Source organism: Python bivittatus, unplaced genomic scaffold (assembly GCF_059951505.1).
Source record: "Python bivittatus isolate LINGU-HERP-01145 unplaced genomic scaffold, Pbiv_v1 ctg000080_np1212, whole genome shotgun sequence".
NCBI lineage: Eukaryota > Metazoa > Chordata > Lepidosauria > Squamata > Pythonidae > Python > Python bivittatus.
This window is the reverse complement of record NW_028277035.1, coordinates 2003416-2023154: the sequence shown is the minus strand read 5'-3', so window position 1 is coordinate 2023154 and position 19739 is coordinate 2003416. Positions and strand designations below refer to the sequence as shown.

The following is a 19739-nucleotide window of genomic DNA, read 5'->3' as shown; positions in this document are numbered from 1 at the left end:
CAAGGGCTTTTCTTACCTGTATATTTGTATCTATAGTATTATTATGGTTGGTCACACAGTCAGCCAGATGTTTAGACTGGATTTGGTATTTTTGTCCACCTATCCAGTCCTTCTCAAGGACCTGGGATAGACACATGTTGTTGTTTACTAATATTAAAGGTTTAATATTAAATTAAACTAAAATTAAATTGTTAAAATATTAAATATCAAATTAATATTAATATTACAAATATTAATATTAAAGTATTATTATTATTAAAGTTTTACACAATTTCAATAAAGAATTACCATATTTCAATGGAAATGGATTCTCCCATTCTTGTTGCCAGGAGACTTCAACACAGGAAATACATGTTTATGGCCCTGATTGCTCTGTGGATTGAAGACCTCATGTTACTTATGACTTATGAATGCATGACTTACAGATGTACATTATGCAGTCGTGTGCTGGAGCTGGCTTGCACTGGCTCGTGAGAGCCAATTGTTGAATTTTCTGGAATTTTATGAGCCAGTTGACAGCAGAGGTGAGCCTTGATGCCTAGCACACCAATCAGCATTTCGGTGGCTAGCAGTGCAGCGGGAATGGAGCTGGCAGAGCCAGTTTTTTTTTATAGTAATTTTATCAAAGACTACAATTTACAACAGTAAAAACTAATACAAACTAAAAAGAAAAAAGAAAAAGAAAAAATGAAGGTGCAGAAAAGAAAAAAAGAGGAAAAAGAAAAATAGAAAAGAAAGAAAAATTAAGAATATAGTAAAGAAAAAGAAAAGAAATATATAAAAAAGTGATTCCTCTCTTCATCACAAGTATAAATAGTTTTAGTAACTTATCACCTTCTCTTAAAATATAACAAATGATCTCTTCTTCACACATCTCATCTCTTATCTATAAACAAATCCTTAAAACCTTGTCATTTCAGTCATGATGTCAGCAAATGTCTATTAAGGGTTACCAGAGATTATATATCTATTTTAACCTTGATCAAATAAACCAACTTTATATTCCTTCCTTTTACAGACATGAGCCAGTTTCTTTTGTATGTCCAGTGCAGCATCATATCATTCTTATAGTCATTTTTAAATCAACTTTCAGATCAGTCGCAGTCTTGTCCAATAAAACCTGTTCCTCTTCCATAACATATTTAAAACACAGTCTATGTATAGAGGCAGACACTCTTAAAATTAACTTCTGGGTCCATTGTTCAAAACTATTCTTCAATATGTCCAATGTTAATTTATTTTGCTTCATTCTGTATTAGTAAGTTGAGTTTGAGTGTTCTTCTCCTTTAATTGTGATCCTTAGTTCCTTCTAGTTCCCTCTAGTGACCAATTTTTGTATTTTCCCATGGGAAGGATTCTTTATAATTAATTGCAAAATCTTATTTCAAATTTATCTGGACTCTTAGTTCATTTGTAACTTTCTAAAATCAAAGTTTTAATCACCCTTTTGCTGTTTATTCCAGAAAAAAAAAATAAAGTCCTTAAACTTGTATGTAAAACTTCTTTCACTAAGGATTGAAGGAAACTCAGCTGGTGCTGTAAAACCTGTCAATCCAAAGGTTCCTAATAGCTGAAAATCAGTTAACAAGCAATTGCCAAAAGTGATTAGAAAAGGAAGTATGCAAACCCAGTGTTCTTTTAAAGGTGCTGACTTGGTTTGAGCAAGATGGCTATTCCCCCATCTCCCAGAGCTCTAAACCTGCCAGAGACCACTGTCTTGTGGTCTCCTCGTGAGGAGCAACTGTCCGGAGCACTTGTGGGTGATCTCAAGTTCTCTCCTTGTCCAGAGAGGAATTACGAAGGCTGGTTTACACACCAGCTCTTCATCCACTGTGGCTTTTGGCTCCTATTTTCGCAGAGCCATCTTCAGTTCACCATTTCTTTCCTGAAAGTCCCTGGCAGAGCCAGTTCTTAAACATTTAACAGCACACCACTGTGTATGAGTGATTATAATGAAATACGGTCAACCTCAACTGCCACTATGATAATCCCTGGGTAGTGCTGAGACCCAGCAGGACTTGTCCTTGACTGTGCTCTGGAGATGGATAGACCCCCACTACCTTAACCCCGCAGCAGCTCAGGGGTCAGATATAGTTACCCAGAAACACTGAGAGGGGACACTGCCCCCAAAGTCAGATGTTATTCAAAATCAGAAAGTCTGGTAGCACCTTTTCTGACTAACACACATTTTGTTAAAAGGTAAGTTTTGGTGAGCTGTAGCTCACTTCATCAGATGCATGGAGTGGTTAAACCAGATCTCTGGTTGCTTTCACAAACGTTTATGTATATGGCTAATGTAGCATAGACCTACTTATAAAATCAAACACTAGGGCCTAAGAGGATGGCTATTACATTTCAACATTTCAATAATGGCTACCAAATATTAGAAAGAGAGAGAACCAGTTCTATAAACTTCTCTTGTGTCTCATGACACATTAATTCTATTCCATCTTTTACCTTTGGAACTTGAGGAGGTATAGGTAGGGTACAGAGAGGGTCTCTTGTCCAGGCTAGCTCTGAGCAGACCTTAAGTGGTTTAACTTATTCCTGATGGGGTCCTCAGGTGCCCTCAGGTGATGAACTGGAACATGATTTCCTTCTGCTGCCCAAGTGAAAAATCAGAAAATTTAAAACTCTTAACTGAGAATGATATAATTTTAGAAAGCATACCTATTGAGAAGTCTAGAAGAAATTCTTTGGATGGGGAATATTATAGTTTTGAGGGCAATAAAAGACAGAGCTGTGCAGAACAGGTGGGGTGCTCAGCACTAACGGTAAGGAATCAGATTTCCATCCTCATCTTTGCAAAGAGTGATCTTTTCAATAGCAACATCTCTGTGGCGGTAGCCACATGAAGAATGACAGATTTTAGCTTTGCAGTTCAAAATCTAGTGGCTTTGAATCAGCTCCAAGAATTTTAGCTTTCATCTTTTAAAAACCCCAAGTATTTAGGGCCCACAGTTGCTAAAATATACTTTTAAAACATTGTATGCAGATGTATACGTGGGTTTTGTCTGTTTGAGCTTATGTTTGTATAAATGTTTGCTAAAAGCAACAGAAACAAATATAGAGCTAGTTAGATTTTTGGAGGTACAGAACTTCTGGACTTCGTGTAATTCTCTAAATTTCATACAATCCATTGCCTAGAAAAGGAAATGGCAGTGGAGAAAGAGAGCCAATGGCCATTCCTCAGGCTGTTTTAAGATCTGTTTCTTTAACTTAACCTATGCAATCTGCTTTCCATAATTCTAGGCCAGCTGTCATATTGAGTTAGGGATTATGGACATTGTGATCCAATAGATTTGGAAGACATAGATCGAGGGATTCTGCTTTAACCACAATTTCTGCTGTGTCCTGTTTCATGGTGGATTGCCAAGAAGAAATGTCAGGCTGCTCTTGGGGAGAGGGGCTCAGAAGCCAAGGAATTCCAATTGTGGTCTCCTAGCCTGTCCCCAAATGCAATCATTAACACACCCTCCCTAGAAAAATTACTAATAGACAGTACCTCTACATCTGGACCTGACAAAATTCTACCCAAAAGGGGCATGTTCAAATGCGATGAAATAAATTAACATTACAGTCCTATATATGAATCTATTTTTAAGACAACTTATTACAAATTCTGATCTCTGATACTTGAAGTTTGTGTTTTGGGGCAGTTTACAATCTTACAATGTTTCTAAGAACTTTTAGATATGTCACTAAAACCCTGACTGAAGACACTTTCCGGCCCCCAGCTGTTCTTTCCATTGTCCAGTGCATGAATTCTCTTCCACTATTTGATGGTTACCATAAGAAACCCATTTAATGTCCCATTAACCTGGCCAGTATAGCAAGCAAGAGACGTCCTCCATTTACAAATATCCAAAATGTTGTGTGATTCCTTTATTTTTTCTGCATTTGGGATGCTGTTCCCCCCTCTCCCCCTGACACACGCAGTGCCTCTTTTCTTGGCATAGAGCTGGATGTTTCTGATCAAGATGGAGTGTGGCAGGGAGGAAATTCAGATAGAGCTGGGCAACTGGCTTTGGGAAGCTGGAGATAGCTAGCTGAAGCCCATCACATCCTTTTGAAAGGTCAGGTAACCACATCAGACAAGATTGTGGGTCACTCACCAGAACATAAGCAAGCTTCAAGGCTTGTAGCTGCTTCTCAGAGAGAGCCCTGCTTGGCCTTGTGGTCTTAGAGGGCAGTGCCACACCTCTTAAATAGCAGAGCCAGAGGAAACTGTGTGATCAATGAAAGGCCACTTAACCCACACTCCAAAATAAATCCGTGGGAACCTGCTCAACACAGCATGGTTTAGGACAGAGTAAACCACTAGGAGGGTGCAAGAAAGTATCTCATTCTGGCGTGTAAACAAAGAAAGATTGGTGGGTATGTGAAGAAGTGAGAAAGTTTGGGGGGGGGGAATTTAAAGTGTTACAAAGAATGTCTCCTTTCTTTCATTAAGTAGAAAGTGAACATTCTCCAAGGATTGACCCGTTTGTGTAGGACTCACCTACACAAATCGTATTGGTTCAGACTTATTAGCAATCTTCAGTGATGCACTCTTGAATGTATGAGTAGACTGTACATTCTTATTCAAGTTGGGAAAGATTTATTTTGGTTTGTTACTATGCTACAAAATTTCCATTTCACAGAATGGGTGCTTGGGTCTTATAGGTCACTACCAAGCAGGGATTTGATTCCTATTTTACAAAAGTAGGATCAACACCCTTATCTGCCAAATTGCAGATAAGGAATCCATTAAAGAGGCCCATAACCCAGTGCAGGGATTAAATTGTGCAGTTCTGAAGGCTGGAAACAGACCTCCCTTCATCTTCTCTTGCAAAACTGCCAATCCCAGTCAAATCCTTTGACAGAAAGAATGTGAGAACAAAGCTTGCTTGCCTAGGACTTTTGAAAGGAAGAAGCCCTTTTCCTCTCTGCCTTCCCTGCCTCCCATGTGTATAGCTGGAGCAGGGTGGGTGGGGGTGGGGGGTAAGAGCGGCATTCTTTGCCATGGGCTGTGCTCCATGGCTTTGCTATTGTTGCAGTTCATGACATCAACATCCTTGGAGTTGATTGAGTTCCTCATCTGTTGTGAATCAATAAAAGACAGATGGGGGGTGGGGGGAGAAGAGACCCAGAGACGCTTTCATATCATTCATGAGTCTGGCCCTTCTAGCTGAGAAAGGAGGAAGCAGGGGTTCTGCCAAAGGGAAACCAGCTTTTGCATTCTCTGTTCCAGAGGGGAGATTTCATAGACAATAGGCCCCTCCACAGCTAAACAGAATCTCCGTTTTTGGAGGCATTGTACATCTGAAGAACTTGTGGCAATTGGGGATTGTGGATGGTGTGGAATCCTATAAAGAACATGAAGCTGCATGGAGAATTTTTCCCCATGTCAGGTTAGATTAATAATTTTTGTTAAGACTTGGGCTCTTTGCCAGAGTTTTGAGGCTGAGACCTTTCTGTATACTAAATGCCCACTGCTTCAAAAGCCTTGAAAAGATATTTAGAAACCTTTCATCTCCATATTGTGCTACTGAGGAGTGACCTTGTTTAACAGCATCCTGGAAGAGGAGCAGCATATAGTGGTGCCAGATTGTATGAAGTACAGAGCAGTGTGCCTTCAGTAGTTGTACAGAAAGAATTTATGGCAGATGCAGCCTCTCCCACCACCAAAGAGAAATAAAACCTACCAATTTTTTTTGTGGTGTTCTCGATGTATAGAAACACATGGGACATCATTATATCTCTTTCCCTTCACCATTCTAAACCACAGTTGGGCTAAAATTTGATGACTCTGAAGTCACAGCTATTAACTAATTGTAATATTAGGGTAAACATAAAATTATACAGAAATAAATAACATTTCTACCATTAGATGGAGCTCTTGCGATTAGCTATGAGAGCAGTGTTTAACAAAATACTCAGAGAAAAACTGTTTTCCAATTTGCCAAATGTTTTCATTCTCTGTGAAAGAGAGTTCTGTTTTTCCACCTCATTTTACTGTGTTCACATGATACCCCGAAGCAAGCCACATTTTAGCCTAGTATGATGTGCAAACCCTACCAATGTGGTGACTTTATGGTTTAGTGTATTGTGAAATTCGATTGATTTAGCCAAGTAGCCATGGTTTAGTTCCCTATAGGTAAGTGTGTTAAGGGAACAGTCAGCAGCCTTCTTAATTTCTCTCAATGTTTGTGATGTTTTAACCCTAATTTTATTGTGGCCATAGAGCAGAAAAATGGTCAGCTGTTGTTTCCAGGCACACCTCTTTCCACCCTTTGTAACTAGCCTGGCTGCCCACAGTTGCTGATGTGTGACTCTTAAGAGAAGAGACTTCCCTGGGGATGTAACTGAAATTTGGGAAGCCAGACGCAATTCTCCCCCACCTTATAATTAAGATAAGGATTAAGAACCATTTCTTTTCCAGACAAATGGATGAGAACAGGTTTTTTAAAGTATAGAATAAAATTTTGGCAGAACATTAAGTGATATTTTCTAGAACTGGATATATTGTCTCTAAACATGCTGGTGCCCATTATCTGGAACTAGAAAGGTAGATTCAGTGGAGAGATAATTACCTCAGAAGGAAGTTCCTTGGGTTCAGTGAGGTTTACTTTCATGCAAGCGTTTATAGCAGGCTTTCCACGACAGCCACGGTGGATGGGAATTCTGAGCATTGTATCCCTAACACATCTGGAGAGCTTCCAGTTGGGAATGTAGCTCTGTACAATGCAAGCTTTAGCCTTATCTTGAGCTGGCCTAACAAAGAAACATGAGAGATAGTGGCAGTTGGCAATGTTATTTTTAAACTACAGTTGTAGCTGTCTGTCACTCCTGGTCTATTGTGTGAAATTCAGCTTTTTTGTTTGTGAGTTTGTTTTTTTAAGTTTTCAAACCTTCCAAGTTCATAAGGGGATGAGTATTCTACTTCCAGACCACTGAGTTTCATACTTCCATCCCAATTTTATCTAACAGTAATAATAATCAGCAACTTCAGCTGTTAAAGTGTTACACAATTCAGAGTAACAAAGATGCTTCTGATTGAGACATAATCTAAGTATTTAATATATTCTCTGTTCAATTATTGTATTTTAGCTTTATATCTCACCTATATTTTGTAGAACAAGGCAGTGTACATAATGCTCCCACCTCCTATTTTCCTTATAACAACCCTATGAAGTCTGTTGGGCTGAATGAGAGCGACTGGCCCAAAGTCACCAGCCAGCTTTCATGCCTAAGAGAGGACTAGAACTCACAGTCTCTTGGTTTCTAGTCCAACACCTTAACCACTATACCGAACTGGGTCTCATGTCTTGTATATGACAGAGATTGGGAATTTGTGGTGCTCCAGATGTTGTTGAATTACACAAGCCAGCATCCCTTGCTCTTTACCATGTTGTCTGGAGTTTCTTGGATTTGTTGTTAGTGATATTAGAGATTCATAACTTCATCACTCCTATACCATGTGAAAGGAGGTCATACAAACCAAATGTTTTTGTATACTTCTTCTTTACATATGACTTTCAGAAGGAGTGGAAAATCTTTAGCCCGTTAAGGACATGTGACCCAATCCATTTCTTTATGGTCTCTGGAGTCTCCTTCAAGTAAATGTCTGAATATCTGAATTTTTGTGCTATATTTAGCAGAGGAAAGGTCTGACTACATTATCTTGTCACACCAACTGGAGTTTTTGGATTAAAAAAGTAAAGAACACCCCCTTCCCCCAATATTACCTATCCCTGACTTACAACTTTCCCCCACACTTTATTCACTGGACTACCTGAAATAACTTTTGGCCATAGTCCCTCTTAATCACCTAGTAGACAGCACTATAGCCACATAGATCCCTTGTACCTAGTCTGTCTAGTACAACTACCAGATCTGGGTTGCAAAATCCAACAACCAAAAGATGGCAACGAAGAGATACAAAAATATAATTCTTACCTGTCATCTAATGATCATACAGATTCCTGCAACTTAGCTCTGGTAGTTCTACCAACTACAGTAGCCAATACGTCAGAAGTATGACACTCTCCTGCTTTTTGTTTACTGTTCTCTCTCTGGATAATAGAGTTGGGACTCAGGTAACTCAAATAACCCTTCTAGAAGTCCCACTGCTTTCTTCCCCAATAATGTCACTGTGTCTTTGGCATATGAATGAAGAAGAGTGATTTATCCATTGAAGCCTTCCCCTTCTGTTCAAATTACTTTTATGAGATAGTCCTGTGTAGATGTACTTGCTGGCTGCCTGGTTTGTTAGACTTCAGGCTACTTATGTGAAAGAAAAAATAACAGTCTTCTCCAAATAAAAACTTGCTTAGCTTTTACTACCTGGGTTCCATTGCTCTCAACTGAATAGAAGAGGAAGGGCAGATCACTTTTATTCAGTTGCCTCTTTAGTACAGAATAACTGTAGAACGTTTTTTGAAGATGAAAAAGCCCTTAAAAAACAAGTTATTCCGATTTTCTTTAGAATTCCTCCTTTCTCCTCTGCCAGGCTGACACTATCGGTTGAGTTTGTCATGCATGTTATATAATCAGCTCCTTGAAAATGGTTTTGCATTAATACACCTATTTGCAAAATATTTTAATTAGCCCAAGGAAAACTACAATTGCCAAAGTTTCCTTTTCAGCCCATATTTGCATATGTCAGTGAGCCCACCACATTTAGAAGAGTAGGAGGAATTGCAAAACTTTTCCTCTATGTAACACAGTCTTTTGATTCCAGCCACCATCCTCAAGGTAACTAGAGCAAAGCAGAACAGGAAACTATAATCCAAAGAATAGAAGTACATTTGAATGCAAGTCATACAACATTTACAAGAATGAGCTTGGGAAATTTCTAGAGGAAATCTTAGCAGTGACAATGAGGAAGAGGGATGCAAAGCATTTTCTATGGATGGTGCAGATCTTTATCCTGATCCTTTATCACCCATCCTGATACCTTCACCTCTGTATTGTTCGATATAATTCAGTTGCTAGGATCAGGATTATCTGCCTGGCTGCTGTGGTGGTCCACGCTAACCAAGTTTGCAAGCCACATTCCTGGAAAAAGCGTGTGCCTATCCTCCCAGTCCCTTTTGGCATTTTTATTGTTTAGCCAGTTCTGCAGAGACTGCAGTTCTTACAGGAGCCTCAGAGACATATCTGTCCACTTTATGGATGAGCACTCCATAGCATGCGGATCATTCCAGATATTGTCTGTCTCAATGTGCAGATGTGCCCTTATCCATTCACCTTATTCTGGTAGCTATAAATATAAACATATAAAAATTGCTTTACTGGTTGAGTGGGGCCAAGAGACAGAGCATGGCAAGCCTGATGCCAGTAAGGATCTTGCATTCTCAGATGGACACTTAAGGCCTTGTTCATCCTCACCATTTAATAGTAGGATATAAAAATGCAGAATATGATACTCATGATCACCCATTGTTTTTCTCTGAGGGCATGTAACAACAGGAAATGCTGTCCCTTTGCTGATCCCCCATCACTGAAATGCAGCACTGTTGTTCTCGTACTTGCTCTGGCTGTGCCCTCATTCATGTCTATGTATTGCTAACCCTCCACCCCTGGAACGTTCTCCCTTGAAATACCAAAGAAAATAGAAACACTTTGAGATGGCAGCTACTGGCATAAATGGCTTTGTAAATTGGACAGCTTGGTGAAGCTAGAGAGTCTTTGGGATGGCTGTTAGTTATAATTGCCAAAAAAAAGTTTATTAGGGCAGAAATAGACAAGCAGTGCCCCCTCAATCCCTTGTAAGCAGCTATCCTTCTTGTGAATGAAGGGGGTTGAAAATGGAAAGAGCTGGATGGCTGTCTTAGAGTATAGCCTCCCCTGCCCATCTGTTATTTCTCTTTTGTCATTTTCTCTTTTGCATTTTACCAGTGAAACTTTTTTTGTCTGTGCATCTCAATAATGTTGGCAACACTGGAAGAGTCTTTTAATCACTGTAAGGTCAAAAGAATCCAACTGCTCAAGTTGCCTACAGGTAATCCTCGTTTAGTGACCAATTATTTAGTGACTGTTCAAAATTACAACAGTCCTGAAAAAAGTAAATTATGACTGGTCCTCACACTTACGACCGTCACAGTGTCCCTGCAGTCACATGATCATGATCCAGGCACTTGGCGACCAGCTCGCATTTACGATTGCAGCATCCCAGGGTCATGTGATCACTATTTGCAACCTTTCCAGCCAGCTTCTGGCAAGCAAAATCAATGGGGAACTGCCCGATTCACTTAATGACAGTGTGATTCACTTAACAACCACCTGATTCATTTAATGACTGGTGATTTGCTTAATGACCACTGCAAAAAGGTCATAAAATCGGGTGTGGTCACATGCTGCCTCACTTAACAACCACCCTGCTTAATGACAAATTTTCTGGTCTCTATTGTGGTCATTAAGCGAGGACTACCTGTATTTATTTTTACTTATAGGCACTGCCATTTTAATTCCCATTTGCCCAAAGGGCTTGCAGGAATTAGGGTTGTCAACTGATTATGAAGCTGCAGCAATTCAAAAGGAAAAAAAAGCTGTTCAACCAGCCATCCTGAACAGATTTGCCAAGAAGATACCCTTACTAAATAAACCCCAACAACAGGATTCACTGAGATTCTATTCCAATGCTATTGCTTTGCTAGTAGTTTGATTATTCCAAAACTCTAGGAGCTGTAGTATTTATGTTTTCTCTTAGTTCTGGAAAAAAAATTGGAAAATTTTCTCAGCTGATTACTTCTTACACTTTAATAACATGGAATTGCAACTGTGGAATAACACGCAGTGTATGCAGGGTTGGGGCTGTTAATGTCTATACTCAGATCTCAATTTTGAAGGTATTTTCTCTGTTTCAAAATGTCAGCAACAAGGAAGGAAGCAATACAAACTTTGGCTTTGAAGGATAGCAGGTAAAATACAGTATACATAATTATATATAGGCAAATTCAGAGGCTTTTTACAATACCTGCCAGGTATAAGCAATGATGATTTATATCTCTGGTTCAGCTTTACCCAACTTGTGTGCTCCATATATGTAGCAACTGCTACTCCCAGCATTACCAGCTGATCTGGAGGGAGCTATGAGTGCTTTTTGCTCTTGAGATGTTGAAGAAAGTACTAAGATTACAAGGCTTTACGTGCAAACATTACAATCCTGTATTATGAAGAAACTGGCTAAAAAGGTAACTGGCTGATTTTTTTTTACATTACAAAATCTTCTGAATTCAGGGAGTTGTTTTTTCCCCAGTAAAGATTATATGATTGCCCTCTTTAAGCCAGAAGACATTAATCACCTTTCATAACCATGGGACCAGTTGCAAACTGGCTGATTTAATTAGCCAAAAGAGGAAAAGGTTAGGCAAACGGGTGGTGGCCCTTACCCTCCACATCTCTGAGCTGGAGAATCTGAAAAGATTCCACATTAACAGGACATGTGGTTACTTTCCTGTGACCTTCCCCCATATTGATATCCAAATTGGGGCAAATCCAATCAACCATCCCTGCAAAGAATGCTGAAAATTCCCCACGGCAAGTTCAGACTATTCTTGGTAAGAGCCCTTCATGCATGCTAAATAGTTGGCCAATTTGCATTTTTCAAAAGCTGTTCACAAAAACCCAACATATTCAGTAAAACATGCTAAACCTTTGAATTAGTCTTCCAGACATAAATCAATATGTATTAAAAATGATGTAGTGCTTAGAGTTGAATTAGGACTGGAGACCCAAGTTTCAGGTCCACCTTCAGACATGGAAGCTCAGTGGATTACTTTGGATTGGTCACTGTCCCTCAAACCAATCTGTCTTGTAGAGTTGGTGCTGTGGAAAACAAATTGGAGGAGAGAATACTTGAGAGCCAGTAGAGAATAGACCGTATATAAATCTAACAGATAAAAATTATTCTTGCTTGTATTTCCTACCTATAAATGTCAGTTTCTTCTGTTGATGCCCAATTATTTTACAGTCAGATTCTTGAATGGCTCCATTATTATGTGAAAGAAAAGAAATGCATTGGCTTCAGTTTATGAAACAGAGCATCATAATTGGTTCAGTTGCATACTTCACTTAGAAATCTGGGAGGGTCCTCTCAACTGTGGAGTTTTCCACAAGCTAGGCCACCAAAAAGTGGAGTACCTGGAGAATAAGCAAGGTGAATAGAATGTCAGGCAAATACAATGTCTTTATTTAAAAACTCTGGACCACCTCTGCCTCTGGAGGAAAAATGCCAGCCATCTGATCTGTGGGCTTTTCCCTGGCAGTGGGGAGGCTGAAGGGAGGTGGAAACAAAAGAATGTCAGTTTTGCATTTTTCTGGGCATGTCGCTTTATAAATGGAAGCATCTCTGACAGAAGGAAGGCAAGGATACTGAACCCAGTGCCCAATATCGATGGGAAAAGGGGATTTCTCCTGCTGGTTTTGTGGAAGTAATGTAATCAGTTGAAGAGGGGAATATTTGCAGCAGCTGTCTTGGGGAAAAGTGAAGTGAAGCATGAGACTATTCCCAAGCTGGTGCTGACAAAGAACAGAGTTTAGAAGGCAATGCTAAAGAAGTTGGGAAGAAGAGACTGAAGGGATGGGTCAGATGCTGTCCTGTGCACAGCAAGGTGAGTCTGGCAGACTTGGGACAAGGGCCAACTGCAGATAAAAGAAGGAATACCGTGCCCGTATCCATAGGAGCACCAGGTTTGCTGTCATCGTTACCACCCGTTCTTCTAACTAACGGGGCAGCAACTATTTTTTCAGAATGACCACAGAACTGTTCCTGAGAAAGCAAGGAAACATGTAAATATATGCAACAGAGAAGCAAAAAGAGAAAGTATGCATTGAGCATGTCTCTTTATCTAGTAACAAAGTATTCGATTATGTGTCTGTTCCTTTCAAAAAAACATTAATGCATTCATTCTAAACTATGGTTAGAGACAACATACAGGGCAACGGGAGTTTGCCACTGAATTATTTTTCTGGTAATATTCTGATTTGGAGCTGAGCACATTATTTGTGGCCAAGATGCTTCTTTATAAAGCCTTCATAGAGTTGCAGACTCCTGTGAAAAACATTGCCAAATGTTTCTCTAAATTTGCATTCAAACTTACAGATCCCACAATTCATCCGTATACTAAACTGACACGTTTCCCCCCTTTTTTCTTGTTCTCTTTCTCTAGAACTCCTGGGATCAACTAAACGGCTGAATGTGAACTACCAGGATGTAGATGGGTATGTAATGATCTGATTAAACAAAGACAAAAGTGTTCATGATTTAAATGGAATTTTACTTATTTTTTAAAAAGTATATGGCTGCCCAAGTAGAAAATTGTGAGTATACAAGTTTTTGGGCAGCATACAATAAATAAAAAAATGAAACAAAATGAGCTATTTCAATTAAAATCTAAAAAATTAATAGGCAACCAAGAAATCACATTCATACACCCCCCAACATGGGAAATTCCAATCATCCCATCCCCAAAGTCTGAGAAAAAAGCCAGGTTTTTAAGGCCTTTCTAAAGGCAACAAGATAGGGCCCAAATGTATGTTGGGCATATAGGAGGATTGAGCCACAGAGGAATCGCCACGATGGAAAAGCCATGCTTCCTGAGTCCCACCAGGTGGCATTGATTCATGGAAGGGACCCAAAAGGTGTCCATCCTATTGGAGCATGTGGGATGGGCAGATATTATAGGGGAGAGTCAGTCCTGCAAATAACTCAGTTCTTAATTATGAACATATGAAGAATTTGTAGATATTCCTTTCTCCATGATATCTACTCTGATTACAAACTGAAGCACACTACTGTACCTGTTCTGTTTTCTGCTCTGCCATTGACCCCCAGTATGACCTTGTGTCCATCACTTTACATTATGGATGCAAAACCCGAATCTAAAACAGGAAATCAGTCCTTAAAATACCACAAGCAGATACTTCATTCAAATTATTAGTTGGAAAACTTTCTTGTGTCCTAGAAATGGGTATAGTTTATAACTCCCGAATGGCTGGAAATTCCTGGAGAGCAGACTGGAGAAAACTAAAGCTGAGCTTGCATCAGTAGAGATTTGGGGTCTGCAGCTTCAGACCCTTAGAAGAAATATCACCGCCCTTCCTGGAAAAAAAAATCCCATTGAAGAAATACAATAATTTCCCAGAACACTGAAAAGCATTTACAGTACAGTGGATTAAGGGCTGAAGTCATATCATACATGCATAACCCAATGGATTAAAGTCACAGGTGATTAAATGCCTGAACATGCAGCTAATGATCCTCAATTATTATGTATTTATATAGCACCAGTATTATTTCCCAATCTTGATATTAAGTGGAGCAGAATGTTTTTCTAGTTTTCTTGCCACCTCCCTTTATTTCTGCAGGCCAGTTGTTCTAACAGAAACATTGCATCTAACTCCCACAAGTTTTCAGACGAATGGGGCAAATGTGGCTTTGTGAGGCTTGGTCCTCTGACATTCTAGTTGGAAAGACTGCCCCAGGCTCTGAGCTACAGTAGATCCAGGCTGAGAAATGTCTGTATGAAGAAATGTAATCTAGGAGTTGATTTTCCAAAATTTCCCTTCCATACTGAACTGTGGAGACCTGGGACAGGTAAAATGCAGAACAAATAAACTAGCCAATGTTCAGCCTAGATATCATGTCTAGTCCTGCTAGTAGGTAGAAGGAGGCAGCTATCTGAGGAAGTAAGCAACGGCAGAAAACTCATACTTCTATGTTGTTGTGTATATTGCCAGGAATAGAGGGAGGTGCTAAGATATTTCTGCCTCATTTGCCAAAATGACTTTGGTTACTCTACACATTGATTGGGAGAGGGTGGGTATTGTTCGCTTCTTCATCTTAGGCAGAAAAATGTCTTGAGATGGCCTTGCTGGAGATTGAATGCTGACAGAGAGACAAGATGGGAAATTCTGAAGATCAGTCATAAAATAGCCTAGATGAGTCTTAAGTGGACTGTAGGAGATACTCAAATTGGAATGTACTAGCATTGCAATCCTATCTACTAGAGATTAATAGTAGTAGTGATAGTAGTCTTTTTCATATGCATCTTGCCATACAAAGTAATAAAATATGACCAAGAAATCAGTATAACTCACAACAATCCAATTTAAGATCACTCCAAAAGCCTGAATGCACTAAAGCTGATTTAAATTGGCTAAAATAAAGGGTTTTAGAGCCAAAATGGCAAACCAAGAGACTTTATAGAGACCAGGAGAAGACCAAAATAATTTCTTTTGCCAGGCTTTTCTGTCAGTTGTTCACAAACATGCTGGGTTGAAACTTAGTTCATTAATGCTTCTCTTCCAACATTCTTTCACACAGGGGGGATCTGTAGATATCCCAAGTAGAGAGGGAAAAAAACCATTCTAGTTCTGGACAAAGAACTGATACCATCCATGAGGGCAGGATTAGTTCTTGATCATTTCATTCTTTACATGCCAGATACAAATTCACAGAATGATGGAAATGGAAATGTTGCAGCTGACATAGGAAGAACCATGCTAGGAACACATTTATACACACCCATATCAAATCTACATAAATACATAATAAATTCATGTTTGTAATGCAGGAATAACAATTTTATGTAGTTTTTAAAAAATTATTTTACCACTAGGAATTTGCCACAACTTCACTTTTATAAGATGAAAGAAAAGTTCTAGAAATCCCAATTAAAACTCATAATGCTTCTGTGCTTGGTAAAGTTTGCATTTGCATCAATTTATAATGTATTTGATGTATTTATTAGTGCAGAGTTTAATCTGTATCTGTTTTAACTATTCAACAAATCTTGAAAGCTAACATTTCTTTAATTATTTTAAGAATTAATTCATAATTGAGCTACTGTATCTTAAACCAGTGTTTATACCCATTCACTTGTCAACAGCAGCCATTCTCTAGTGTTTCCTTGCTTTCTGTAGCCCCAGAAGATCCATAGATGCTTATTGTGTTGCTCTCCCAGAATTGAAAAGCATGGTATAAAACAAATAAATTAAATGCTGTGACAGAGCCACAAGTTCTAGCTACTACCTTGGTGTGTGGGTATAGTGGTTAAGAGACATAGCTACATGTCAAGAGGATGTTATTGGTTTACATTTTACTTTGCCAGGAGCTCATTAGGTGATCTTAGCCAAACCACTTGCTTCAGGCTCAGTTACTCCAATTGTAATAAGAGAAATAATCTGGACATAAGTAAACCTGGGATAGCGTTAAAATTTCCAGTGTTTTATTGTTCATGGTCAAGACAATTTTCTCAACATTGTCCCACTGCTCTTCTCCAAAGTACATCATGGGATCTAGCAGTGATGAGATGGGCATCTCTGCACTAAGCTGTCACTGCTCCATTTGTCAAATAACAGCAGTGTTGTAGGGAGATACTCCAGTCTCAATCGTGTCTCATGTCCCAGAGTAACTTGATGGGCTGCAGGAAAGCTTAGTTGCAGACCTGGAGAGCAGAAAGTTCCCTTTTATTGGTTGTTTTAGTAACACTGAGAATTTTAGCAGGAGTGGCAGGCTGCCACAACCTCCTTAGGACCCACACAGGTTACCAACTCCTGCTAGGCAATGCCAAGACAGCTCTTGGTGGCTGTTCTTCCAAGCTCTTTGGGCCTGCCCCTTGGAATGGGCACTATGCCCTTTCAGAGGCTTTGGCCAGTCTTCTGGCTGTGGGAGCTCTCATTCCCATTGAGAGGTTACTGTGGGGATAATTGGAGCCTCCAGGCCTGCAGCAGAAGCCCAGCATGAGCTGACTGCTTGCTGGCTGCCTCTGGCTAAGAAGAGACCTCCCTGATGGAGGCTGTCATTATGCACTGGGGGGCTGGTAGTGTTGGCATTCCTTGTATTAGTGGCTGCCATTAATTCCTCCTAGACAACCTCCTGCAGGAGGCAGAAGGGCACAACAGCTTCCAATCTGCTGCGATGGATGCCCATCAGCATTGAACAGGGTCAGAGGGCTGAACCAGGCTGCAGCCAAAGTTGCCCTCCACGCTTTCCAGCCCTGCTGGGGATAACATCATTGCTCTGAAGGACCCAAGCCCCCATTGCTGCAGAGGCTAGGTTCCCGTGGGCTCTGAGCTAGCCTCCCTCCTTTCAAATGAATGAATGAAGTAGGCACTAAGTAACGGGGAGGCGGGAGCCAGTGGGGGAGGGGAGGACTGGATAAACAAGCCTCTTTCACAAACCCCAAACACAAGATCTATTCATTCTCAGTGGCCTCACACATTCTGGCAATAGGAAAGTGATGCTGGGAAAGAGGCGGCCATAATCAGGGCAAGTCCAGGGAGGTAAGGAGGGGGAGGTGAGGTGCTCTCCCTACCGAGAGACAGCTGGTCACTTGTCCAAAGGCCAGCATTAGCTTTTCTGTCTGGCCTTTTGGGTGCTATCCTGGAAACACACACACACACACACGCACACACAAGCCACAGTAAGGAATAACTCATTGGGCTGCTTAATGTTCTTACAGGACTGCTTGTACTCTTTTCTTTTCTTTTTTCATTGGAGAAATGAAAGATCCACTCACACACCCCAGCATATTTTGATGAGCAAAAGAACCCTCGTGCCTTTATGAGCCGCAAGGCTGGCTTGAGCAGGGGTATTAGTCCTTTTCAGAGGGAGCAGGGATTAAAAAAAAAAATACTTGCTTAAGATCCCCTTGCAAGCCAGTTACTGAATAAAAACACGAGCACCCTAAATCAGAACTTGGGGAGGGGAGGCTGTAAGTCTTTGAGTGGCATGCTAGGGACCACAGTTTAAAAGCTAGGTAGGGCCAGGGCAAATGGGTGGCTGATGTCAAGATACTAAAGCTGATTTAAAACGAATGAAAATTACACTAAAGGAATTAGATTCAACTAATATGATTACCCCCTGTGTATTTGATATTCTTAATAATATTTTTCCACTTCTGTCATGTTAAACTTTTTGAAGAGTCCATATCTAAGGCTTTTGAGGACAGTACATGGCTCAGATCACGCTTTTTGTCTTAGCCAGCCAGTGCTATGTCCTTCCATGTTTTCTTAGGCAAGGAAGGTACCGAAATGCAGATACCAAGGCACAAAATAGCAGCTTGCTCGAAGTCCTATATGAGAGCCAAGAGGGAATTGTTTGGTGTTCTGCAGAGCCATGGCAGCAGACTTTCCCATGTGCAAGAGTGTATACATAACAAGGTCTTCAAAGGAAAACGAAAAAGGAGTTTGAGGGACATTAACAGGACAATGCCAGAAAAAGAAGTCTGTCATTAAGCATTCTGGACTAGTTTGGTCAGTGCTGAAAAAGTGTAAATGGCAACCCCTCCACAAAGAACAGGACTTACCGGATGTCTCTTACTGTATGTGTCTGTGATTTCAGAATCTCTCTATTTGCCAGGACACTGTAATACCGATATCTCAGCCTTTCCCAAATTGATGCACACCAGAAATATTGAAGTACCACTCTCGTCACTTTCCAGCTGGACTTGTTGAGAGCTATAGTCAACCACATCTGGAATGCATCATATTGGGAAAATGCCTCCTTTCCTCCCAAGAAATTAAGAGTGGTTCTATATAGCCCCCTTTTTCTCATTTCTGTAAAATAGATTAGTCTGAAAAATAGTGGCTAGCCTAAGGAAAGCTAGATAGCTTCATAGCTGAATGAGAGTTTGAACTTTGGTTCTTGTCCAATGCTTACAATGTACTATGCGGCTTTCAAATATTCTATGTGGCTCCCTTATCTAAGTGGAGGACTAGAGTCGCCATTAAAGCAACTGTATCATCCTTTCACCACTAAGAGGATGTGGAGAGGTGAATCATTGCAAGGGTGGTCCATGTGCCTAAAGTGAGTTGCCTCCCTTGTGGTGTCACTCTTCAATAGTCTTGAGTGGTCAACATAACTCCTAATAGGGAACATGGCTATGTTTAGAAGTCAATGAGGCTTGCCCCATCAAATTTTCTTTTCTTTTCTTTTCTTTTCTTTTCTTTTCTTTTCTTTTCTTTTCTTTTCTTTTCTTTTCTTTTCTTTTCTTTTCTTTTCTTTTCTTTTCTTTTCTTTTCTTGTTTTCTTGTCCTCAGGTTTTCAGCATTGCACCATGCAGCCTTGGTTGGAAGCCTGGAGCTTATCTCCCTGCTGCTGGAGGCACAGGCCATCGTGGATATTAAGGATACAAATGGTAAGACACTTGCCTATTCTGACTTCTCCCCTAGCATGATCAAGAAGGTGAAAGACCTTCTCAACTGCTCTCTCTTATTCTTAGTAGCAGCAACCAATGTAGGAATCACTCTCGTCTCAATAGTAAAAAGTGTCACTTGCAAACAATATGATAGACAACACTGCTTCTAGGGAAGTAATATTTTGAATAATATTTTGGAACTGGGAACAGAAGGCTGCCATGCCCCATCTTTTGCCCCAGTAAAGTTTGCCCACTTAATGAACATAAACCAGCCCTAGATCCAAAGATCTAGTATGGCTTTTTTTCTTATTTTGTTAATTTCTTATTTCTAGATTCCCCATATGGGCCCATATAGTCTCCACATTAGGTGGCTTATCTCCATCTTTCCCCTTCTGGCACTTGTCTTTCTACAGGAATGCGCCCATTACACTATGCTGCCTGGCAAGGGAAGGTGGAGCCAGTGCGTCTACTGCTACGGGCATCTGCTTCAGTTAACATGGCATCCTTGGATGGACAGGTGCCACTGCACCTGTCCGCCCAGTATGGCCACTATGAAGTGGTAAGTGGGGAACTATGGTGGAGGGAGCAAGAGACAAAAGGAAAAAGAGA

At 40.3% G+C, this 19739-nt stretch overlaps 1 protein-coding gene across 4 annotated transcripts in view; it reads left to right on the top strand.

Moving 5' to 3' along the window:
- CASKIN2 (CASK interacting protein 2) overlaps positions 1–19739 on the top strand; it is a 107274-nt gene that overhangs the window by 55413 nt on the left and 32122 nt on the right. For all 4 annotated transcript variants that reach the window (XM_088133325.1, XM_088133324.1, XM_088133323.1 and 1 more), the window contains exons 3-5: positions 13158–13209; positions 19033–19130; positions 19544–19689. In XM_088133325.1, coding sequence (XP_087989451.1) covers positions 13158–13209; positions 19033–19130; positions 19544–19689 — 296 coding nt within the window. The remainder of the gene's footprint in view (positions 1–13157; positions 13210–19032; positions 19131–19543; positions 19690–19739) is intronic.